A 26241-nucleotide genomic window follows, 5' to 3' on the forward strand; every position below is an offset into this window, starting at 1 on the left:
AGCAATTCCCCTGCAAAATCCTGTTTGTCGTCCTTCCTGGTGCAAACTGACTGGGGACTCACCTGCTGCGTTTTGCATGTGCTGCCCCTTCCCCAGGCTATCGGCACTACCATCAGCCTTCCCTTTACCACCAACTCTCCTGAACTATGCTTGTGCTGGAATACGTTTTCCAGTCCTGGGTGCAATTCTGTCTTGTTTCTGTTATTTTTATGCTGACTTTTGGTTTCTGCCTCAAAGTTGATGTTCTCCGTTTATGGTACTGGGGTTGCTTTTGTTACAAAACAAGCACTAGTGATGGCCCCGCAACTTCCCTGGACAGAGAGAACAAAATGTCTTCACAAACTGTTGCATTTTACTTGATATTTTCCTTCATTTTAGTGTTTCCTTTCTCTTTACTGTCCTTTCGTCCTTTTTTCCACTCTCTCTTTTAAACTTCTAAATTTGCAGATGGGTGGTGAGTGAGGAGACACCTGCTGATGTGCTGTCCTAGTGGCGAGTCACACCAAGAAGCAGCAGCAGCAACAGGACAGCGGTTCTCCCCCAGTAGCGCTTTTGAACTGGGAAATACTCTTTCAAATCCTTTGCGAGACCTTGCAGGTCTCTAGGTACAGTTCATCTGACCAACAGGAGATAGATCTCTACATCTGAGCTAATTGTCTGGATTCCCCCTTACCATCGAGAGAGACAACCAGGTGCTTGTAGGGAGAGAAATAGGCATTGCTGCTTAATGGAGACATCTAAAACATGTCAGATGAGCTTACTTGTAGTAAAGCCTGTTTCTCTTCATCGATTAGGAGGGGAAGGCAGGGCTGCCAGCTCCAGCCTAAGGGAGGGGGAACTACTCCTCATCTTCTGTGGTTGCTCAGGCTGTGAGTCTGTGCTCCGCATGGTGTGAAAGGGAAAGGCCCACAATGTAGATTGCACATAAAACCTGCCATTTCACCAGCAAAGAGTATCTATGTTCATCAGTTCTGTGATGCTATAGGCAATATTTATCAATTTCCAAAAGTACGTGTCTGTCATATACCTATCGATGTTTGTTCTGATTGCGGTAGGGAACCTTAAAACTTCTGTGTCTTTCAGAAGCAAAAAGGTGTCCTGAATGAATAAGCTTTTGGCAACGCTTAGACACACATACAGCAAATCTTGGGGAGGCTTAGGTACATTCTTTACTACCCATTACTTCCTTATTTTGCTCCTGGGATAGCTGAGGCCTGCCATGGGTGTTGAGAAAGTCTCTTCCACAAAAAAAAAAAAAAGGTAGATGTTCATGTGGTTCTGCAGTGTTTCAAGTGGAAAGATACCTCAGGCAAAGTATCAGTCCCTTTGGCCTTGTATCTACTCAGAAGGACCAACTAAATAGATAGCACATTACTTAAGGTTAGCTTTTGCCTGTGCGATTGACAACAACCAGTTTGGACTTCCCAGTGGTGCTCATCAACCTCATAGCACACAACCATTGGAATGAAATGTTTCAGCAACGGTGCAGGCTTCCGAGGGCTAGAAATTAGCATTCCCCATTGAGCGTACCCGCTATGCCAGGGCCCTTGGGGCAGCTCTAGAGCGCATCATCAGTAATCCGCTTTCTCTAGAAGAGGCACGAGAACAGGGCTTTTGTCTTTTCCAGCCATTGATCACCTCTGACAGCTTCTAAAGATTGCACTGCTGAATTCCTGGGATCTTTTTCCTTTTGAAAAGAAAGTATCTTTCAGTCTCGCTTACCTAGAGCTAATGCATGAATGTATATTAAGAAGCTATATGTCAACAGATACACGATTTGTCTAGCAGTTAATTAAAAAGAAAATCCTAGAGGATTTCTTTATTTCTCACACAGGCATTCTTCATTTCGTTTCCTAGTGTCCTTGTTAGTGTATGTTGCACATCTTAATTAGCTTCCTTCTTGGGGAGCTTTCCTGGTGCCATGAAACTCTGAGAGTGGAGATCTTCAATCCAAATGTAGCCACAGAGGGAGGGTGCGAGGGTTTTCAGAGATGCCCCTGGCAAACTGGTTGTCTTCTCTGCCCCTTTGCTGGTGGCCACAGCCCTCTGAGCAGAGGCCAAAACGTTTCCATGTGTCAGCCACAGCACTGGTGCTGGGAGTGACAAAGACAAGTGAGTCCAGTATTAAAATCCCAGCCTGTGAAAGGACCTGGAGGAGGTGGAAGCGCACGTTATCCTTTGCTGTGCCTGTGGTGGGTGAGGTGACCTCCATCAGAGGGACAGGATGGACAGCTGATGTCAGTGACACTGTAAATGATTTGCCAGGGGGTGCCTGTTAGAGCTCCCTCTGGTCTCTCTTTTCAGAAGATAGCATGTTACATAAATATTATTCTGCCATGATGAAGAGTCACAAAATGTGGTTAAGCTTGATCCTTTAAGCTTTCAAAGAGTAGTAGTTTCAAGAATAATGGTTTCCTGATAGGATGAAGCTATAAACTGTTTTTACCGCTTTCCTTACTTCTTATTGAGGTAGCTCCTGGAATGGTCGAACTGTCTTTATTCTCAGCACAAAGAGACCCGGGAGTGCATGTGTGTGCTGAACGCATGCTTCAAACAACAAAAATAACATGTGAAGTTGATTTTTAGCCTAAAAACGTCATTAGCTATGCCAAAACCAGATGTTTGAGTTAAGTCTCAAATCCCCTAACATTTTGTTAGGTGTTAGAGCTGAACATTGAGAAAACCAAGTTCAAAAGACTAGAGAGGAATCAGTACAAGCACATTAAAAACAAAAATCAGAAACAGGGGGAGATAGTGGAATTAATTTGGGGATCTCCATCTTTTCCAGATTTTCTCTAGAACACACAGGATTCTTGAAGGCTCACCCCTTTGTGTTTAGTCTATCCTGTAGAAGACATTACATACAAGTCCTTGTTTTTGCTTACTTTGTTCCTTTACAAAGTAGACCAGCCTTTGTTTATTTTATGTTCTGCTGCGCCATTTTTGGGTGTGATACTGGTGTTATTTTAATCTGACAAAAGCAAGGGCTGCTGTCAAAGGGATTGTCCTGCTTTTGCTTTGTCGGTGACAACACTTTCCTTCTGCCTTCCTTGTTCCAGGACTACCAGACACGTGGCTGCATGCTGAGATGGATCAGGGAACTCACCCTGTTGGAAGCCACTCATTTAAGTTGTCATTGCTTTTTTGCTTTCCAGTCGTATCTGTTCCATCACACCGTTTACTGCACAGCCACATGAACATCCATACTGATACAGGGCAGAAAGTGGAAAGAAGGGAAAGGAGGGCATGTGGCATCTCACGCTCACTGCAGGAAAACATGACCCGGGCAGCAGCCCTCTCCCACAGATACTCTGCAGGCGATCCTCTGAGCTCTAAGCCATCACATCAAAATGGTGAGGTGAGGAACATGGGGCTTTGTGCAAGCAACCTCCTCTACCTCCTGGTTGTCCCTCAATTTATCTAATTATTTTATTAAGTTATAATTTTATGACAAAGCAACACTAGGTACTCCATAAACGACGTTAATAATATTAGCCTTGGTTTAAGTAAGGCTGGAGGGTATGTCCTGCTCTAAATCTGACTTTGAAGTCTTCTGATCTGTTTAGACACAATTGAATCAAATTGACAGGAAATTTCATGAGAGAGGTTTCCATAATAGAATTTTTCCATAACAGAATTTTTCTGGAAACCTTGGGAGAAAGCAGGAGAGGCGCCAGAGCATTCAGGCAGTGGTGGACTCATGCTGGAGATATTCTCCTCTTGCCCTGTGGCTAAGGGGAGGGCACCGAGGGAAGAGGCAGCTCTGCCTTGTGTTACTGTTTCTTGAGAAGAAAGCAACCCTACAGAAGGAGGGAGAGCACTCCTGGTTCAAGCCCTGCCCACTTTGCTGTTGGTGGGGAAAGTAAAGCTCAGTGCATGTTTCTTGATGGTCATCTCCCGATCCCTTTTCTCTGATCTGCTTCTACATCAGCAGCAGAGTAAGGAATTTACAGGCATGTTTTCCTCTTGTGTCCTTTTGCTTTTCTTTCCCTAGCCCAGGAGGAAGGACCGTGTGTCTTCCCTTTGAGGGCAGAAATAATGGCCTCAACATCTTCTCTGCTTGCTCCAGTCTAGTACTTAGGGAGGCATGCTCATTCCCGACCAAAGCCTTTTCCTTCCATAGGTGCATTGCTCAGGAGAGAGAGGTGTGGTTGTATTGATTTGGCAGCCTGTTTTTCCTCTCACTCAATGTATGAAGTATTGGGGTGGAAGGAGGGCTATAGAGATGCACCACCTAGAGGTGGTACAACCTAGGTTTTGTCATACGGAGGGCCCTGATGGCACAAGAGCACTCCTGAGGGCTGCATTTAAGGCCATAGCAAAGGCAGCTCCACACCACTCCAGCAACACATCTGTCTGCTTTTGCATAGAGCAACTTTCACTCAACACATACCTGAGGTTTTGGTGCAGTACACGGTCAGAGTTGTGTGTGTTACTGTTCCCCTTTGGTCATTGGTTAAAGAGGGATCAATATGCGCTCATGGCAAGTAATAAAGACATTGTCGATGGGAATCACATCCTGGCTCCGTTCATCCATCTGGCTGTCAGTCCTACCTAGTCTTTGGCCAGCCTCATTGCTGAGCGTTCACAAAGATCAAACTCTCATCAACTCGTACCCTGATTATGGCTACATCCTTTCTGCATCCTTAACAAAAGCAGACCTGCCTCATTCATGACCATCCGGCGTGCTCTTTGGCTGCCACTTCTTTCTTTCTCTCTGAAGCCCTTTTCTATCCTGTAGATAGAAAAGTTTGCCCTTACTTGCAAACCTGTGATTACTCGTTTCTCTCTCTACCTATCATCTTTTATTTACTACTGAAAGATCAATCTCTGTCTTTGATCAGTCAGCAATGCCAATCACTTTGTCAGTTGTTGCAAATTCTCATTTTCTTCCATAGTGCTCTGTTCTTCACTGTTGTGACGAATGCTTCAAAAATATCCGGACAACTGCATCAGCATTGCTCCTCCAGACTCCTCTCTAAAATTGTTCTTGGCTCTGATGCCTACAGAAGATTTATGGTGTGCAAAATCCTCCATCTTGCTGATAAGACTGTCTTATTGTATGTTTTGTCTATACCTACATATCACCTCTTGTCCTCGTCTTTAAGTCGTGCTTTCTTTGGGCCGAGAGCTGTCTTCTTGCTCTAAGTTTACGTAATACTTCTCACAATGGAGTTCTGATCCGTGGTGGGAGTTCTTCAGCATTTAATGGCAAAAATAATAAAAACATTATTAACAAATGTCTCTGTGTAACTGCATCGCATCGTGTGGTCACAGTTTGCAAAAATTCAGTTTCCTCGGGACAACTTCTCTCTGCCTAGAGAATGCAGGGGCAACCCAGGGCAGTCCATTTTCAGAAAGGAATGTGTTAGGAAAATATTTGAGCTTGAGTAATTCCACAAACAGGAAAAAAAACCCTAGTGTTCTGCACTTTCAGAAAGATTTCCTACTGTGCAGATTTTTTGCTAGCCCATTAATTTTGCCATCTCGGAACTCAAACAGCATGGCCTAGAGCAGTGGTTTTCCAGATTCCTTCCAATTGTAGCATACTAACATAAACAGCATTTGCATATGGATGTCATAAAAGTGACTAATGCCGGCAGTCATCATACTTTATTGCAGTAATGTGACACATGTGCCTGAGCATCCTAAGAGATCTGCTCAAAGCTCATCGGCGCTGAAGAAATGGCACACCTCTTGTCTAGCAGTGACACCCACAGCAGAGTGGGCTTTGACAGAATCCAGAGCATGAATCCAGCTTTAGATGAGTATATGAGAGGGAAGGGTACTAGCTGCTTCCCTGCATGACTTAACAGTGCTGGGTACGTGTCCTTTACCCTAAACCAGAAATCAAACTCAGGAAGTTGAACAAATAGCAATTTCTAGTTTGATAGCCAGAAAGTTCAATGAACTCCTTGACTGCAGCTGTTGGCAAGTCAATGGAGAGACATCTGACTCTGACCTGGGCCTTGTACCCAATCCTATTTTAACACCTCAGATCTCCAGAGAAGGCTGCAAATGGTTCCTCTAGGCAAGGGGCAGAAAGTTATGCCGTGAGTGCGAGGCCGAATGCTGCCATTTTCTGTCAAGAAATTGCGGAGTCGAGGGAATTTGTCACAGTTCGGCCTTGTCAGATTTTTCTTCCACAAGATGAGGGGGGAGGGTTGTGAAGCCAATTACATCATCATATAGCACAGAAAACACGTTTTCACGTCTTACAGACTGGCTTTCAGAGCCTTCAGTTACTGGTCAGGCTTCCTACACTACTGAGAGGTGCATGATTATACCATGCGCAACAGCCACTGCTTCCTAATGCCGTCCCAGTCTGTTGTCCACCTTCTAACAAATATGACAGAAGTATAAAGGTCTCCAAGGTAAGGCAACCTCACGTAAAAATTGTTTAAAAATAACTGGCCACTGAATAGAGTGAAGAAGGATGCAAAGCAGCGCTCCCACTGAGGGAAAAGAGAGCTGTGCCGTTGTACCAGGCATCAGCACATCTGTGTGGGCAGGGGGCACTTTAAATGCGCAGGTAATTTCAAGCAGGGTTTACACCGTAATAGCCACAGGATAGGGCAACCACGAGACACAGACTCAGGCTGGCAAGTTATGTCTCTCTCAGAACAACTCCTTTTCTTTCGTCCATGCACAGGTAAGAAGGCCTGTCTCCCTGTCACACAGACGATCCGTGTATCCTGGTGTGCTGCTGCCCATCCCAAACACGGGTAGTTCATCTCCCGTTTCAGAGAAACATCTCGGAACTGTCCCTCTAGGGAGTCATCAGGCGCTTGGGTGAAACAGCAGCACATCACCTCCTGACCCATATTTTCACCCCGACTGGCAAATAGTGAACCCAAAACCCGGACACAGCTCTCTGATGACACAGCAGCTTTCATGACGGGTGGCTGACATCCTTTGATGTTGGCTGCTCCCAGTGAAACACGCAGTGTGACCCCAGAGCTGGTGCTGCAACTCTCCACCACAACCAGCAACCTTGCTTTGTAGCCAGTTGTAGAAGGAGCTCCATGCACACAGTATCTAACTATACAGCCCCACAGGATGTTATTCTTTTGCAAATACCCCGTACCACATCCAGCAATCCTTTTCTGTCTTGTATCTGGGAAGTAGGAGCCAGAAGTGTTTGTAGTCAAAAATGTCTCTTTCCTATATATAGTACACACAGGGCAAAGGCTGTTTATCACAACCCGTTAGTGCTAATGTCTGCCTGAAGTGTGTATACCTTGGTTCCTTTTACAAGCAGTTGAACCAAAACATTTTCTTGGCATTTGCTTTCATTCTTCATTTCACTGCTTTATCAGAGATAGAGACAGCAGTACATTTATTTGTGTGCGATTCCTCACAGGTAATCTTCAGTTGCAGCACATAAAACTTAATTTTCCCCAATTGCATGAGATTTCTTATTCTACACAAAGTTGTAAATCACTGCAACAAAGACTCCTTGCTTGCTCAGTCTAGGCAAAGCTTTGCAGTACTTGAAAAATTACTTGGCTTTCCCATGTGCTCCTTGTGCTGTGATTCCAAGAGCTTCCAAGAACTTCACAGGTTTATCCGACTTCATGCTTTCTGCAAATAACATTGATGTTGTGAGGTGCATGTAGGCCTTTTCTTCATTGTCCACCAGAACACTTTTGTTATCAAATTCAGATAGGACTTCAGCAAATACGTATATTTTGTTTCTTTCATCCCTATCCTTTATCACATTAAGTTGGAAGCAAGTGTTTTTCTTAAAAAAAGGAAGGTATTTGACTTGTCAATTTTCAGTTAATTCAAAATTTTGTGGGTATTGTTGATGACCCAAGAAAATGATAGCACCAGGAGCCCTGTGGAACGTTAAGGAAGGAGGTAGAATGTTGCCAGAAAACTGAACATGAAAACTTGGCTCTTTTTAAGGCACATAGGCTCTGCAGGTATTGCTTAGAGATCACTTTTGATGCATACAGCTCTGCTCCAGGAACTGCAGTATCTTTCCTAGCCCATGGTGAAGTTTTGATGTACAGCTGGCTCAAAGTGAAAGTTTCAGCAAGTGAAGGGGTTTCTAGATTTCAGCACAAAACTACTTCAGAGGGCTTCCCTTCCTTGCAGTAACTGGCAGCAACGGTGAAGGACTCATACACCTGCCAGACACCAGCGAGGCATAAGGACTATATCTGAACTGCTTCTGAAAGCCTCCTGAGTCCGTCTTGGTCTCCTGCCCAGCGTAAGGCTGCTCACACTTCTCCTGTCAGCACCAGCATCTTCTGTCATTGTGCAGGTGGGCATCTGGACTCAGAGAGAGTCACGAAAGTTTTCCATTTAACAAGATCAAGAGTGAGGGAGACTCAGCATAGCCAGAAAGCTGGTGGCTTTCTACTAGGAAAGGGGCAGTGTTGTTTTGGGTCTCCCGTGGCTGTTCCTCAATGCAGGGACTTTGAGCCAGGAGCCCAGGAACCGAGCTCCCAAACCACTGTAGCCTTGGTCATTTCGGGATCTTAGCTGAGAAACATCATCTGAGAAATGGTTTCCTGATGGACGTCTTGTCAAAACCAGCATGTTCCTAGGAAGTACTTCAGTTCCGATGAGTTTCATTTTTTGATGAAAAAAATAGAAAAAAAAAAGCTCCAACAGGGACTCTTCTGGTACTGAAATTAGTGCCAGATGGGCACCAGTCCTTCCACCGTTGAAGGCAGCTGGAGTTTTGCCACTGACTTCAAAGGAATTAGGATCAATCCCATGAATTCATGACTGCACTTTTTATTTAGCTTTCTGAATAATTTATAAGTAAAAATAGGCTGGATTCTCCCACTCTTTCTGATGTTGAGTAAAGCTGTATTTGGTTACATTTCTTGCTTTCAAAGGAACTTTGGTGCAGTCATGAGCATCTCATTATGAAAAAGGGTGTCCTCAGAGGACAGCTAGGAAGAAGAGAGGAGGAAATCCTCAGGCACATTGAAGATGCACAACAGATCTGAGATTCAGAGATGACAGATCAGAGTAAGATAGTCCTCATGCTTGGAGCTGAAGGCTAGATAGCTAGAATTGTTTCAGGGAGTGGAGAGGGATGCAGAAAGCATACTTCTTTTTTGTGAGTCAATCTATTTTTAATGCCATTGCATTTAGTTTTATTTTCTTTTTTCTCAGCAATTTGGACATTGGTTTCCATAAGGTTACTCGCTGCGCTTTGCTCCCAAGCAGACTTTGCAGCAGACTGCACATTTTTCTGGGATTCACCAAGCCATGTGTTTGTTCTCCATCACTGCAAACCATTTTCTGTCTTAAAACTGTTTGGAAAAAAGGGAAAGAAAAAAAAATTCCCAGTTCACCACCCAAGGCTTAGTGTTTACTTCTGCTCCATGCATCATTTATTTTCATTCTGCAAGATCATGATGACACGCTCGTCCAAGCACATGCTGTTCTAATATGCTACATTCCTTCAGCCTCTCAGTGCGTTAGAAGTGACATCGCTGCTAAATGAGAAAGATCTTGTAAGACAGGGAAATAGATTGCTAAGTACCACTGCCTTTCAGGGAATCATGCTGTAGACAAAAACGATTGGCTTGCTTTTTCTGGACTATACATAATTGTGTGACCCTTATTAGGAAGGCTATCTGCGTATGGTTTTAGGGAGTTCCTTCCTTGAGAACGTGTTAACCTATGACTGGAGGAACAGGACACTTGAAGTTTGAGATGTGTCCTAGCAAAATATTTCTGCAGCTATCACTCCATGTGAATGTGTTCAAGCATATACTGCACTTCTCGTATTTTCTGGGTGCATGGAATGACTCTGCTCTGAATCACAGTGTGGGGTTTCAGAAATCTATCTTCCATGATGGATAAACCACTTGCAGAAAATCTGTTCCATATTTGCTTGTCTCTCCCTGGCAATAAATTAGAGAAGGCAATAGTGGATTGTTAGAGATTAACATAAAAACATAAGTAATGCTTTGTTTTAGCTATAATTTTTTTCTCTTAAGCTGTGCCTTACTAATGATTCTTCATTAGAAGATGGTGCCTAAATGAATAACTGAGATAGGATTTTGAGCTTCTGTCCAATGAATTTAAACTGTCCATGGAGAACTTGGGAGGCTTTCTCTAAACATTTTTAAATCTGAATTTACAAAACATATAAAAGATGAAAATTATAGATGCATTCAATATGACTTGGTTGAAGAACCTTTGGCACAACTTTGTCTGCTAATATCCCTGGAACTGCTGTGCATCCACTGTACTAACTTACCCAATGAACATTTAAGGTATTAGATAAAGTATTATGTACTTTCTCCTAACGCCCATTTGAGTCAAAGGGTGTTTTTGCTGCTTGGCTACAGTAGAAGAAAAGTTGTATCCTACATTTGCCAGTAGCGATAACAGTAAGGAAAAGCTGCTTTAGCTTTCTGAAATGCTGCTTTTGGGGGATGAAAATGCTTTCACAGATGCAGTCCTCTCAGGGACCTAGCAGAGACAGGAGACTCTTGTATAGTTATGCCCTTACTTAATAACCTCACTATACTTCAGAACATAAATTATAATACTAGAAAAACTAATTTAATGAGGTCATAAGAACTTAATATTTCCTGAAAGTAACTACTCTGAAGTGAAAATGCAGTAATAAATTCAGACTGTTTATTTTAATCACAAAATCAGCTATGGAACTGCCAAAGTTTCTGCAAGGCATAAAATAGGGATATGCATGATCTTCTCAATATTTATGAATTGTAAAGTATAAAAATTAGCAATCCCTAAGTGAAAATATTTTTAGTCTTTCAGGGGAACATTGTGAAGAAGTTTTATTAATAATTTTAATTTTCCTTTTTGCTCTGGTCAATGGTTCCTTTCTAAAACCTTGAGCATGATATTTTTTTCTTACCAATTTGTTCTTTTTCATGAGGTATGTATTGATTTGTGGGGTTTTGCAACTTTTCGCTTTTAAAAGGGGCCTGAAATAACATATTTCTGATCTTATACCTGTATTTGAACAGCACCATCCTTTAGCTAATACTTTCCATAAAGACAGGAAAAAAGCTAACGTAGCAAATGAAGCATTGTTTTCCTGAAAGTCTTAATAAACTGTACTTTCTGGTTCAAATTGGCTCCAGTTTAACAAAATACTTAAGCACGTGTGGAACACTGAGAATTTAAGCAATCCTTCCTTATTCAGAAAAGAATGGCATTTTAGTCCCATTAGTGACACTTTGATCTGTGCGGAGTATCAACTATACACTGAAGTATGTTGCTAAACCAGAAACAGAGCGAGGTCCTCTCTTTAGTAGGTCAGGTATCAGTCAGGAATGAATCCATTACCCAGACCAAAATGACTAGAAAGCTAAGAGTATTCAACAGCAGAATAAGACTTACTGTCATCCATCTTACAGAAGACAGCACCGTCAGTGAACTGCAAGAGCCCAGGAGCTGCTGTGGTGACCACTGTGTATCAAGGTGTCCCTTGGAGGTCTAAACTGGGCTAGAACAATTTTGCCACTATCATGGATTAGTAAATGCACTAGCGTATTTGTCAGGGGAGATGCAATAAAGGTTAATTATTTAAATCTGACCTAAATTTCCCATGCTTCTATCTTGTTCCATAATAATAAGTTCCATAGTAATAATTTGTTATTTGGACTAAAACTAGAATTAATTGTGACCCACACTGGCCAAGAAGTAGCTTTTTCCTCACTCTTCATCCTAGCTGGGGTGTGTAAGTAGGTGCATAACTGCCCATTGAAAATATAGCTCATTAAATCACGTTGGGATATAAAGGGCATATTTAGTCTCATGTGGGGATAGCCAGTACAGATGACAGGTTCTCTCCTGTATCGCCTCATCCTTAACAGAGAAATATGTTCAAACTATTTACAGGTAGTCCCTTTTAAACATACAAGTATCAGGAACTCGGGTGAACTGGGGTGTGTGGGGGGGTGTCTGTGAGTGTGTGCAAGCATGTGCAATAGAGAGAGAGAGAAAGTCACCATAATGCATTCTGCAGAAAAAATTAGGTTTATCTAGAGACTAATAAAATAATAATTTTGGCAGTGGAGAAGTCCTGAGTGAGCTAGCTTAATGTTTGTACCTTTGTCACCCATATGGTAAAGTCTCAAGCAGAATATCTAAAATAGTCATATCTAAAAGCCAGAAGAAGAAAAAAACCCTCTCCCTTAGTTCATATTGCATGGGCTGGCTGGCTGGAGGCCAAAGTCATGACAGCTTGCATTGTGGCAGGGAGAGTAGCGTGGCTCCCTGATCAAGGTCAGCAAATTTTTAATGAACGGAGCTTGATTACTGCTCCCTTTGTGGGAAAAGGTTGTTTGGAGGTGAACAAGGCTCTGTGCACAGAAGTATTCCACACACGCCCTCCTTCACTCTCAAAACCAGACAAAGTGAAGCTGTCTCCAGCACGGTTCCTCGCAGCTGGGGAATGCCTTCCTGAGAAACAGGCACAGTAGCTCTATGAACTGAGGCTGGTGCATCCTCATCTCCGCCTACAGCACCCACAGTCAATAGTCACTGAGGCCCTGTGAACAGTTTTACTGCACTGTTTCATCCCATCTCTTGCATGGTAGCGTCCCTTGGCTATTATAAGGCTTGCCCTCGCAAGGTTTTGCATTCCCAGACCCAGGATTGCAGGGCTGCTGGGAATGTTTGACTGGTTTGGCATTCAAATCCAAGCCTTATCCCTCTAAATCATAGATCAAGTTTTCTAGGACATCCGATTATTACAGAATGGATTTGGAGTAAAATGAGTCCCACTGCAATCTCAAAGGCATTTTACGATTTGGGATTAGCAGGACCAGCATTTCAAACACAGGTTCTTTTTAGATGAGGGATCGAAAATGAGCGAGAAAGCTGAGTTCTGGTTTAAGGGGTTGTCGTAAGAGCTACAGCCTTCCAGAGATGTCAAATTCCTGAGACTGACTGCGGGTCAGAACTTTCCATTAAGCTTCTCCTCTGGAAGCAGATCTGCCTGAAGATCAGATGACAGACACCAGAAAACAATGGCTTGTTTATATACTGAGAGTTTAGAATAAGAAATTTGCAAACATGTTTATGTTTTAAAAAGGCTTTCTAAAAGTTCGTTGTGAAGAGGCAGCACCATTTACTGTTACAAAGTAGTAAGCAGAACCTTTTCTCTAGTATTCATAGCCTATTTGGGAAGTACTTTCCAGCATCCGTGGGCAAAGCTGTTTAAAAACAGTTCCCTACAAAAATAAAGTGATGAAGCTATAAAGCATTTTTTATCTTGGCAGACCAAAATAATTTTTTTCCCACTATTTCAGGAAGAGTCTGACATTCCCAAAAGTTCATTAGCTTGACTGTTTTGGGGAAGGGTTTTCTTTTTGCCTTTAATCTTCTACTGATATCGAGAATGACTTTGTTTCTATCAATACAGGGCTATTTTTTATCACTCCATGTTTAGATGCTAGCTCTCTTATTGACCTTTTTAACTAGGTTTTGCTTTGAAAAAAAGTAATGGATTTAGTTGTTTTAAAAAGAACAGTTTAGGTGTGATTCCAGCCAGTGGGATTTATAGTCTAATTCTTACAAGAGGAACCAGAGTTTTGATATTAAGAGCTGGCGCACTTCATTATCCATATGGAGCATTGTTGTAAAATCAGAAAGGCCTAATTTTTTTTTTTTAACTCTATATTTTCTTATGTCAAAGAGTTAAAATATATTCTTCTCCTGCTTGCTGTTGACTAGCAAAGTATTTCCTCACCTTCTGCTGTAGAAAAGAATCATGCATATTTGACATCTTTCTCTTTTTCTCCTTAATATTTCAAATAATTCAGCTAGACTATCTCCATCAATAGGGTAAGTGGAGCTGTAACACCTACTTAAGGGAGGGGAGCCATCTGGTTTCCTTGCAACTTGGAGCCTGCTGGCAAATATTAGGTTGTACCAATTTAGAGCATGATGAAGTGGGAAATAATGGACATTCTTGAAGAATCTGAAATGGGATCAGCTGTTATCGGCAAAAATTGGCAGGTGCAGTGCACTATGCTGGCTGTAAGCATCGTCTCAAGTTGAAGAGTGCAGCTGGGAAAATGGCCTGCTAATTGAATGGTTGCAGGACTCCCAGCAGCTCTGACAATAGTGGAGCATCATTAATTGGAGGCTCTTGGTTGACTTGGTGGAAGCTGTCACAGAATGAAGGATCCTGCAAGTTGATGTTTACTTTCTAGGTGTTAGTGGATTTATCGTCTGTTGCTCAGAATAAGTCCTCATGGAAGTGCTCAGAAGTGCTTTCAAACTTAGGAGGACTGGCATAAGGCTGGCAATATCTATTTCTTATTTATATTTACAGCAGGGTGACAGTGGTTGGGAGTCAAAAAAGCTACTCAATTACACATTTGTTTAATTGCACACTTCTATTGTTATCTTTCCCATCCCTCTCTTTTTCCCTTTTATTATCACTTGTATTAGGTTTCTAAATTAGGCTCCAATTGGAGCAGCAACTATTTTTTTTTTATTTAGAGCCTGAGAAGACCTTGTCCTCGACTGAGCTTCTTGGATGCTGCTGTAATTCCTACAGTGGTTATAGAAACAAAAATAGCCTGGTTTTGGTCCAGAATAGTATTACATTTACCTCTGATTTATGTGGGTCTCAGAATAGCAATATATGCAAAAGCACGTGTGCATTAGCCATGGCTCCCTTTTTCATATGTTGTTTTTATTCATTAAATGCAAACATATCGTGATGCATCCTAGTTTAATATAATGGTCTGCTGGCAAAATGTGGCATTTTCCCTCAGCTGTTAGCACCCCTCAAGGGAAGATCTATTGGCAATGAGAGCTGTGCAGAAAGCACTGCTGACTTCAGAGTGCACTTCATGTATCATCAGTGACTAAAAGCTCTCCAGCTATGTAAGGCGTAGCTTTCCTGTATGACTTATGGTGGCTAGGAGGTAAGAGACTTCAGCGACAGGGTTGTCCCACCCAGCTTGCCTTTGGCATTTATAGGCAGGAGGTCATCTGTGAGTGTGGACCGAATGAGGAAGAGTGGGCTGAAAACTGGCCTGAACGTCCTGGTGCTCTGCTGTCTCCATGGGCTGTAGGCCAAGTTTTAAACCCTTCGGGAGGACTGGTGAGACCAATTTTTCAAGTTGGACCCTGAGCAAGTCTTCCAGTGGCTATCATGCTCCTCCTCGGTTGAAGTGATACAGCTGGAAAAAATGCCTTCAGTTTGCATCTGCGTTTGGATAACCTGTGTCGGGTGGGAGGCAGGGAGATGAAATTGGAAGGATTTGGAAGCTGTACCCCTGGATCGAAACCCTGTGTGGCAAACGTCAAGCATAGGCCTACAGTGAACCTGGGAATAGCGAGGCATTGATGGAGAGGGTCCTGCCTTCTTCTCCCAACTCTGCCTCTGCTATTTTCTGGAACGCCATTTTTTACATGGCGTAGCTTGATGTGCACCAATTTGTGGTGCCTGGTTCTAGCCTAACTCTCCTGGATGCTTATTCTGCCTCTCTCTCGATTTTCCTGGCATTAAGAAGTGGATGAAAGTAACTCACCCAACTTCAGAAAATTAAATAAATTGGGCATCACCCTGGAGCTGGACAGTAACACTTGGCTTGGGGCAGGTTTTGGGAAACAAAATGTGCTAGTGTGCCTCCCGGGGACCTGCCTGGCTGACTGAGAGGTGGCGGACAGATGATGACACCAGGCTGGTTTTGGGACCTGTCCCAAGCACCCCCTTTGCCAGGGCAGATCCTCCCTGCAGCAAGCCCTGCCGGTGCGCAGGCATGCACAGCACCCCAGGCCCCGCTCCACCCCAGGGGGCAGCCGCCACATTTCGGTGCTCAGCTGCCACATTTCGGTGCTCAGCGTGATCCCCTTGCTGGGGATGCGGCTGGGGCTGGGGTAGGCCACCAGGAAAGGATCATGGTGCTTCGGGGAGGAAGACCCAGGCAGATGGGGCAGGTGCCATCAGCAAGCTGTGATGGGCTGTTAACGCCCCTCCTTCTTTTCTTTTTTTTAATCTTTTTTTATCTTTCCCTTTTCCTCCGCACACAGCTGAATGAATCCGCCAAGCAGCTCATCGAGATGGACAAGACGTGCTCGGCCGCCGCATCCGGCTGCGACGTGCCGCTGCCGACGGAGACGGCGGCAGTGGCAGCGGCAGCGGCAGCGGCGGCGGGTCTGGCGCCGTGCTCCACCCTGGCCGGCGCCGGGGTGGCCGGGGCTGCCCAGCGGCAGGTGGAGGGCAAGAAGAACGCCAAGAAGCGCCACTCCTTCACCGCCCTCAGCATGACGCACAAGTCCTCCCAGGCCTCCAGCAACCGGCACTCCATGGAGATCAGCGCCCCTGTCCTCATCAGCTCCAGCGACCCGCGGGCGGCCGCCAGGATCGGGGACCTGACCCACCTCTCCTCCAGCGCCCCGGCCCAGGTAAGGGGGAGTGGAGGCGGGTTTTGGGCACCCTCGGTGGACAGCACATCGTTGCCTTACCCCTTTCAAAATGGCTGACCCTCGCACGAAGCGGTTGCACGGTGCTGTTGTCCCGATGTGATGGTACTTGGCATCTGTCATTCCCATCCTTGTGTTAATCAGTGGGCAGGCGTGAGGAGCCAGAGGATAAAGCCAAATTTGATTCACAATAATGCAACGTGTTTAAAAAAAAAAGTAACCCTACAATTTGTTTGAAATAATCGAACTTGCATCACTTTCTGTTGTAGAAGGGAATAATTTTGAGTGATCCTGTTACCCTGAATGTATCTGCTACCCTGCAGGGTAGGAATGTCAGTATGAAATTCACACATTGGGTATAAAAAAGATTTTTGGAGTAATGATTTCCCTAAAGATCACTGGAGGATGAGCAAATGTGCTGTACTTTGACAAGTGTTGTACCCAGCAAGTAGTTGCTGTTCAAAAACACCCAAGGAGGTTTTAAACCATCAGATGTGCTGAGGGCGCAGTCCCCAGACCTTCCCCCTCTTAAAGGAGGGGGCAGAGGAGCAGCCTCCTGGACATCCCCACAGGTTCCAAAAGGAGATTCCGAGCAGCTGCTTCTGGAGGCCTGGCAGAAACTCACCAGGAACGCACTGAAACCCCTTGCAAATGCCTGCTGTTTCTGTGGATAAGGGAATCCAAGCGGTAATTTGCAGTTTGAAGGCGTAGAAGAGAATGGAGAATAATAATAGTCCCAAATCTCTTCTGCCTCAGCCTTTCTGCTCAGTCATCTACACACTTGGTGTGCAGATTAGCAGCCACGGGTTCCCACTACAGACCAGCTCCCCGTGGTCTGCGCTGCTTGCTAGCACCGAGGTAACCTCAGCGTGTCAGGGTCTTCCCACCCATCTTTTCTCTGCTGAAAAAAAACGCCCTTGCCCTTTTCCTCTCTCTGGCCGTGTCTTCCTGCCCCTCGCATCCGTGTCCCCATATGGGGACAAACGTGAATCACTTCCTGCCCCTGTGATGGCCCAGAGCGGGAAGCGATCCGTGTTACAGCCACTGCCCACACTGGTGTGCGTGTAGATGGCTGGGAGAGGGCAGCGCGGGAAGGGGGACAAGCAGCAAACTGCAGGGACTGCCTTGGGCAGGAATGCCTGTTTATGTCCTTTTGCAGCGCTGGTGGGTCTCCCCTGTGGTGCTGGCGTGGTGCCCCAGACCGTGGAGTCACTCTCAATGGCTGTGCCGTGCTGCCACCCATGACATAAGCCGCCAGGACCCTGCAGCGCAGGTTTGCAAGGACACCGAGGAAGGCAGGGTGCCTGCCTGCATGCCAGCGTGTGCCACAGGGCTAGCCAAAACGGCGTGCCGAGGGGTCGCTGCCCCAGCAGAAGAGCACTCTCTGCTCCTGCCTCAGCTGCTCGCCTCCCTGTGCTGCCCATCCACATGTAGGAGCCGGAGAGGCAGCTTGGTCCAACAGTAATTTAGCTCATTTTCTTCCACATGCCTTTTCTAGGCAGGGTGTCTGTGCTGTAAGGTCTTCCCCCTCCTTTCAGCCCTCAGCAGGAGGGTGAAGGTGAGGATACGGCCCCCGCACAAAGCAGCACGTGCGCCAAGATGTACTGGGACATCTGTGAAGCAGCACAAGCACTAGACATGAGTGAGGGTCCCAAGCTTGTCAAGTAAATGACACCCAGGTTTTTGGCACTCAGAATGACACATTTGGACTTTACAGAGATGTGACAGACTGTGGCTTTTCTGTTCTTATGCTAGTCAAGGGAAAAACCATGCATACCCTTTGCTAGAGTCATGTGAAGACTCATTCTAAGCTTGTAAACCACAAAAATGAGACCATGAAGCAGAAAGTGCCTTTACTATTCTCCCTCATTTTAACAGAACTGGTGTGCAAAACCCTCTCATTTTGCAGACCATTATGGCATTTGGGCACAAGTGGTAGGGGACAGAGGGCCCTGTGTTCTCTGTAACAAGTTACGGTTACCAAAATCCAGCCCGAAGGAAGGTTGGTTGGGTTGGGTCCTTCGCAGCAGATAGGAAGACATGTAATTGGTGTCATGGTCAGAAGCACAGCTAGGGCTGGGGTATAATGAAGCCACTCCAGTATGCCCATCGTGGGAACAGGTTTGGGAAGTGGTTTTTCTGCCTGAGGGTATAGAGCAGGTTTGCAGACAAGGCAGCTGAGCACATGCCTCCTTCACTGCTCGCCAAAACTGTCTTGGCCAGGATCCAGGGAGGGGAAAAAGAGTCTTTGTGGTTCTGATCAACCTTAGTGAAAAGAGGTTTCCCTTTGGCAAAAAGGGTTATTGCCGCCCAAGGACCCAGTCACCCTAAGTGTGGCATTTGCATGTTTTTGGGGGCCTTACTATTTGCTTTCTGGTTTGACGGATTTAAATATTTCCTTTGCAAACTTTGCATCCATCTTGAGAAAAAAAAGTGGAGCTGACGTTCTCACTATATTCTCTTCACTGTAGGAGCAGCCTTCAGAAAAATGCCTCGCTGTTGTAAGAGTAGCAATAAAATCACAAGAGCTACCAACATGAATTCCCCTCCTTTCAGCCTTCTTAGTTAGGTCTGCAAAGAGTCCAGAATTTGCCTCTTACAAAATGTTCGTTAAAATTGTGCAGCTATATTTATATATCTATTAATCCCATAATAATAGGGGTTACATTTTAATTAAAAATGTCAGAAATTCAGTTTCTTCTCTGCCATCTGTTAAGACCTGACATGGCTCTGAAACAATTAATGATGCTGCAGCCTTAGACAGAAAATCAGTTCAGCATTTTTCTTTTATTCACGTGGCTGAACGCCAGCCAAAGTAGCATAAACAAAGGGCCCCTGAGCTCTTACATCAAGGCTTTTGGGGCAGTGAGAATCTTGTCTTCAGATTGTTTTGTTCTAAAATGTGTTTGCCATTTTTAAGGTAAACGACCTGTATGTCTTGTTAGGGGTTTGACATCTTGACAACCTGTAAACTGACTCTACTGCTGCTTCAGAAGAGCTCAGGGGCATTGCTGAGAGCACGGGCAGGTTGGTAGGAAGGCTACCTACCTGTCTGTGTAGCTGCCAAACTTACTGGTAAGCTCTGCTGCAGGAATATGTCTCACCTTTTCTTTCCTCGCTTGAAGAGGAACCGCTCTGCCCTGCAAGTCATCATCACAGCCCTTGAGTGCTTCTCTCTGTAACCATCTCAAGCCCCTGCTAGTTTGCAGCAGCAAAGTCAGCCAAAGCATATTTCTTACAGGGGAAACAACAAATTTACAGTTTCAGTGCTGACTATCTAGCAAATTTATGCCTTTCCTTTCACCATTAGAATCCAAATTTGGTTTATTGTGTCTTTATATCATGTCCTTGAAATTTCCAGGCACTTTATCATTGTTTATTTAACAATGAGATCTCCTCATAAAAAGAAATAAAGGAATTTTGTTCAGTTTAGTAGGCATGAGCTTCTCTGGTACATATCAGGATTGGTATTTAGCTTGCAGGGGGGTTTCTAACTTTTTAAAAAGCTTGACAGAGTTTTCCTATAGCCTGTCCTTTGAACAGGAAGAATTCAATGACAGAAGTTCTTGAACGGCATCCAGTCCCCTACCTCAGGCAACTGACTGGTGCCCAGCGAAAGAGTCTTCTTAAAACAAGCATCCATTTTCCTTGTAGACCTGAGGCGCGCACATCTGGCGCACCTGCTTTTTCTCTGCTGATATGAGAGGAAACAGAGACATCGAAGGCTTCTTACTGTAGGAACTTAAAATTTAGGTGAAAATTTTAGATGTTTCAGTAAATGTGGAATATATTCCACCCCTTAGAAGTGATTTCATGCATAGTACTGTATTCCTGTGGCTTTTGTCAATTTTTGTGAATTGAAAGCAGACTTTCATGCCGAGCTGACATGGTTTTTGTTTTTATGAGTTGTTAGACTATTGTAAGCCTCCTGCTTCTCCAGGAGGGCACAGATTTATGCATATTGAGCACTGACATGCAGACCAGAGTATGAAATCACATGTTTTGAAAGCACTTCTGCATATCATTAATTTAATAATTGAAGATTACAGGCCTTCCATAACATGTTCGTTGTTCTTTAAGCAGAACCAACTCAGCTGTTTCTCAAAAGCCAAGATGCATTTTGAAATGAGTGATGGTCTCAAAAACATCTTCATTGACTGCAAACCTAGGGATGCTCAAAAGTAGAAGAATCAACTTCAAGCCACCTCAGCTGGACAAAATAGTGACTGGAAAACCACAATAGCCAGGATACAAAGCATTTCTTTTCAGAGGGGCAATGCTGGGATCTTCATTTTGCTTGCAGCCAAATTTACTTCTTGTATGCTTGTTGTTGCATGCTGAGTATCACTCATTAAACGCAAGATCTCCATCTAAAAGGTAATAGTCCAGAATGTCCTATCATGCTGGCAAAATGGATTTTTATTGAAGGTGTAAGTAGTGCTGCAGACCTGTGATGGAGCTGAAGCTGAATTAGGTTACAGGTGCAGAGGACAGTTCGTAACTGCGACTCCCTGGGGAGCGGGGAAAGTCTCCCTGGACAGTAATTGTGCCTAGACCTCAGATGGCTTGTCTTGCTTCCATTTTCATCCCTTATGAATTATTCTTCCCTGCTATTTGGAAAGGTCATAGGTCAGTACTGCTCCAAATCCCCTGGTTTTTGACAGAAAATGCATCTCATGAATAATGAAGTGTGGCTTTGTGCACACCAGGAGAACAGGAGATCCTGAGAAAGGATCCTCTCCGCAGAAGGAACTTCTATGTGTATTTTGAACAACTCATCAACATGCACAAGAAGTCTATTTGTATCTGCGAGTGTTAGTACAGGCTCCTAACCAGAGGCCACGTGTTCAGGAAAAGCTGAGAACGATGTCTTGCACGCTCCCAGTCCCAAAGAGTGGCAGTATTTGAAATGAAAAATGTTCCTTGAAGTGTCTTGCTATATAAATCATTTGGAAGTGTGACTCCTTATCAGTTATTTAGAAGTGCTGAATTTTAGCTGAGAAAATGGAATAGCAGAACTCTGGTTGAGCCTTGGCTGATAACCTAAATGTGCTGACCATGAGAAGCATACAGATTATACATAAAATCCAGAGACTAAAAATGAACCTTGAATTTTCAAGTGCACAACAGGCTCTGAGAAAAGAAGAGAAATGCAGGTATTTTTCTGCTTTGGCCTGGAGTCCAAATTCTATCCAACCTGCTCTGCTGCTGGCTGTGAATGACAACTGTCTGGACATCCATTAATGAGAGTGAGACAGCTGAAACCAAGAGCAGCTATCTCAGGAGGCTGCACCGGTCAAAATGGCAAAAGAGAAGTAATATTAGTCTGACCTGTGTTTCTGTCATTTAGATCAAAATATGTCATGAAAACAGCATAAGAGACTTTGCTGAAGTCTAACCTGAACTACTCCATGGTCTTTGTACATTCCCAGTTCTACTCTAAAATATTTAGAATGGGTTCCAAACATTGCCTATTCATTGTACTCTATTTTAAATAACTTTATAAAGAGCTCTTATTGGGGGTTTTGTAGGTGGGAAGGAGTTAAGTTTTTTTAAGCAGAGAGTTTTGGGCAGGCATGTAAGCTGCATTTTTTTTGGCTACCAATAGGTCTTTGAATATACTCTGTGCCTATTGGGATATATTACATTATTTGTCAAAACTGTTGCAAATGAGACACATGAGCTGACTCAATCTATTGACTGATTACATAAGCTATCGAGAATCCAGGTCAAAGCAAAATCGCCTTCCAGAAACTACCAGTTTAGAGACAGTGTCTTCCCTTTATCCTATAATTTGCCTCATCACAAATACATTTTGAAAGATTTTTCAAGAACCACAAAACCTAATTTTTTACAGGATCTAGGAAGAGAAGGTTATGCTTTAGAAGGGTTATTTAACTGTGCATGAAATCTCGTTGCCTGTAAAACAAAAACAAAATATTTTTTTCCAGATGCTCCTCAGGGTAGTAACCCAAAAACATTTTGCCACTGAAACCATTTTTGCACAGGGCTAATCCTGAGGCTTTACGCTACCTGCCAGTCAACTACTGATTTGGAAGCCTCAAGAGCAAGCAAGGCACTCTCTTGGTATTTACACTATACCACAAAATCCTGTCCATCTGGCACACACTATGTGTACATGCATAACATTTTAGCAGAAATTACTACAGTGTATTTTCCCTTTTTTGTTTGTTTGAGTTTTGTGTTTGTTTACCACTACTATCTCCCTGGAGGGAGACTTCCTACAGGAGGCATTGCACAGGGTCCCGATGCGTTTGTTGTGCAGTTATCAAAAGGATAATTATGAACATGTTATTAAACTAACATCTTTTAGAGGTCAAGCTTTCACTTTAAGCTTTCCTGTCCCTCTGCTTTTGATTTTTCATGTTCTTTGGTCCCAGAATTGCAGGAATCTATTCACTATAAAACCATTTAAAACCTCATGGTGGAGAGCTAGACACTGGTGCTCAGTGCTGAGAGGGTTAGTCTGAAAGAGAAACAAGGCTGAATGAAATATAGTTCTCATGATGCTCATCCAAATGATGCTTAATTAGTCCTCATTTGGGGGAACTGAGAAGCTGCAAACCAGAATAATCAGTGCTTTTATGGATGGTAATGTCAGATGAACATTTGGAAGACGATGACAAAAAATATTTAGGGTTTTTTTTCCACCAACTTGCAGCCATCCTTAGATTGCAGGATAGTGGAAATGGAAGCTCAGAAAATACATTTACGTGTCTTCTCCAGCTCTCTGCGTAGCTCCATGAGCTATTCACAGAAGACATGGTCTAGAGTTTTTGGCCTACTATGAGCCAAAAAATAATCAGGCCAACATGGTGCTAGAACAGGCTGGCATAATATTCTGCCTCACCTTCATCCACAGCCGCAGATACTTACAGGTTGTAAGAACACCTCAGTAAATGCTAAATCATAAAAATTTAGCTCCAGTTTTTGCAGGAAGGAACTGGGTGTTTATGCAGCTATTTATGCAGCTGCAGCTGTTATCGTGCACATTTGTTTGTTTGTTACACACATACCATTATGGAAGAAAATATCTTACTCTAGAATTGGTAAGTCCGTTTCAGCTCCCACTTTGGTAATTAGCATTTGATGAGGCTACTTGATCTTGCGTGTAACACTTTTCATCAATACTTGGTGGCACTACCATGCATTAAGTGCTAATACATTATTTCTAGGAACATTAAGGCCTGGAGTGATTGCCACAGTCATTGTTTTATGGAGTCAGTGAATTAGAGAAATGAGTCACAGGAATCTTAAAGACCATTAGCCTATTTTTGTGATATTTCCAGAGGATGGTATGTCAACCTATGTGAGTTGAATGTTTGAGTGTTTTTCTCTTATTTTTAAGTCATATTAAAGAGAAATTTAAAGTAAGCTGTAAATATGCATTCAAGACATTAAAAGAAATTTTCCTGTGAATTAATGAATGTGATAAGTGCCCTGTGGTGAGACAGTGCTGGATTTGCTTTGAAGTCAAAATAGGGATTTCTGGTTGGTGATTTTTTAGATGATAAGAACATCCATCTGATTGCAGCAGCAATTATTTTTCTGTGAAGGCTGCTGCAACCTGCAATATCATTGTACTCTGTTCCTAGTTTTATCACTGTCTTCATGACTTCTACTCCCCTCTAAGATTGAGTCCCATGCTTTTGCAAGGCACTTCACTAATCCCTACAGGCACCACGTCTTTTCAAATTAAACCACAAACGTGGCCTTAAAGTACTGGTGAAAATCTGAAGTAAATCTACAAGGGAGAGAAAAAAGATAGTTTATACTGGAAGTCCAGACTACTGCTTCTTATGCTTCCATAGAGGTGTGGATGGGAAGAGAGAAAGGGAACGAATTCAAGATGAAGTTTCAGCCCAGAGGAGTGGTTATTACCTTTAATTTCCTGGTCTCTGTGGGCTTGTCAGTAATGTTTTGCCAGGCTGGTTGCTTTTAAATATATGTCAGAGCTGACACAAGAGGCAGCAACATCTCAGCAGTGTATTATTTACCCAGGAGTATATGCTATAAACTGTAATATAAATATATCATTACATATACATTAAAGTGGAATTTGTTTTGATGCTCCTGTAGTTCTCTTGCAAACAATACTTATCAGCTGGAGGAGGAATGAGATGCATCTGAGCTTAGACATGTTGCGGTGACTTCTGAGGAAGTCGGACTGTTTATTGTCACCAGGAAACGCTGACCCTCAGGCTGGACAGTCGTCTGCAAAGTTCGTTTTTGTCAGCTAGCTTCGGCTCTCTTCATTTTGTATGACACCTCGATGGTGCCTGGTGGTGTGACTTAAGCATCTAAAAATGATGTTGGAAATGCTGTGTGGGGACCGAGAGCAGAGACCTTGTGCTCCACTGCTGTTTTGCTCCAGAGAACCATGCTGCCGCTAGGTTTAGGACTAGATCAAGTTTAGCCAAGCCCCAAGATACCTTGGTGCAGAGCCTTTCTTCATTCTTGGCCCTCGCGTAAAGTGCCCTTGTAACAGCCAACATGGAGATTGGGAGAAGGAAACAGACAATTTTTAAGGAGGACTCAAGGCATGAGTTACGAGTTTCTATAAGGCATTAGCTGGAGTTGGGGGAAGGGGGGTATGTTTCAGTGGTCATAAGTGGTCTGTTGTGTTTACAGACAAAGTCCTTTTATATTATTTTCCAGCCCATGGGTGCATAATCACCCTTTACTACAGAGTAGCTGGTGGTAAAAACAAGCAGCACAGCATGAGCTGGGAGTGAGATATCTGTCACACAGCATTGTTGTGCCCGTGTGTATAGTCCGGGAGTTTTACTCAAGATTTAGCCTTCCGCAGTACAGATGACGTTGCTGTGCTGCTAATGGGCACAAAGAAGCAGGAATTAGTGCAGAGGTATCTGGAGGTGGTCTTCAGCATGCCTTCGTGCAGCCGCTTTTCCCTGCCGGCTGGCAGCTGGGGCTGTATTGTCCCTCAGAAGAAAAGAGCTGTTGCTGTTGAGCCGAAAGCATCGGCAGTGGTAAGTGGTATTCGGAGGATGTCAGATTGGAGTGGGAGCATGAAGAAGTCAGATTTGGCTGTTTAGTGGCCTAAGTAAATGGGATGAGAGTTGGCAGTGTCTAGTTCAGAAAACTGCACACCACCGTGAGAGTAAACGGCCTCTTAATCAGGAGGTGTGTTACAGTGTGATTACCCAGCAGGTCATGTCTGGAAACTCAATGGCCAAATGTTTAAAGGCATTAGAGGCTCATAAGGATACAGAGGGGCACCAAATGGCATTTTCAGAAGTGCTTCTTGTTACTTAGATTGCAATAAAATCCGTGGGAATCAGCCAGTGAAGTACTTAATGCCTCCCTGAGAAAACTCTGCAAGGTGCCTGTTTTTATTAATAGGTGTCCACGTGCCTCTTAAAAACCTCGCTGTCAGAGATGTCCCCTCCCGGGTAAGGCTTAGCAATGGTGAGTAGCAGAGGTGGAAGAAGGATTAAGATGCAAACACTGCAGTGTTTGGGCCCTCCCTGTATAATGCCTGTGTGTGGCTGTTTTTGCGTGCCTGGTGCCACAGAAAGGTGGATCACGCAGGGATGTGCCATCAGAAAGGACGGATGTGGCACACAGACCTCCCAAAAGGTATCAAAGCAGCGAACAAAAAAATCAGAGCATCGTCTCGGATTCCCATTCCCCTGAGCAGATGAAGAGGAAAGGAGGACATGTGTACTACCTTGTTCCTTGGATCACAATAATAAAAGTACAACCTGGCTCCAGGGCTAAATAAAGAAGGAAAACAAACTACGCCGTGCTACCAGCTGTGATGGAGAAAGGCCTGCTGTGTTCTCCGGGAGTATTATT

General features: G+C 43.9%; 1 protein-coding gene across 1 annotated transcript in view; it reads left to right on the forward strand.

Annotated features, from left to right (window-relative positions):
• Positions 1-26241, forward strand: part of SH3RF3 (SH3 domain containing ring finger 3) — a 252470-nt gene that overhangs the window by 173769 nt on the left and 52460 nt on the right. The window contains exon 4 of the mRNA XM_075136349.1: positions 16009-16383. Coding sequence (XP_074992450.1) covers positions 16009-16383 — 375 coding nt within the window. The remainder of the gene's footprint in view (positions 1-16008; positions 16384-26241) is intronic.

This window comes from Calonectris borealis, chromosome 1, assembly GCF_964195595.1.
Source record: "Calonectris borealis chromosome 1, bCalBor7.hap1.2, whole genome shotgun sequence".
NCBI classification, from domain to species: domain Eukaryota; kingdom Metazoa; phylum Chordata; class Aves; order Procellariiformes; family Procellariidae; genus Calonectris; species Calonectris borealis.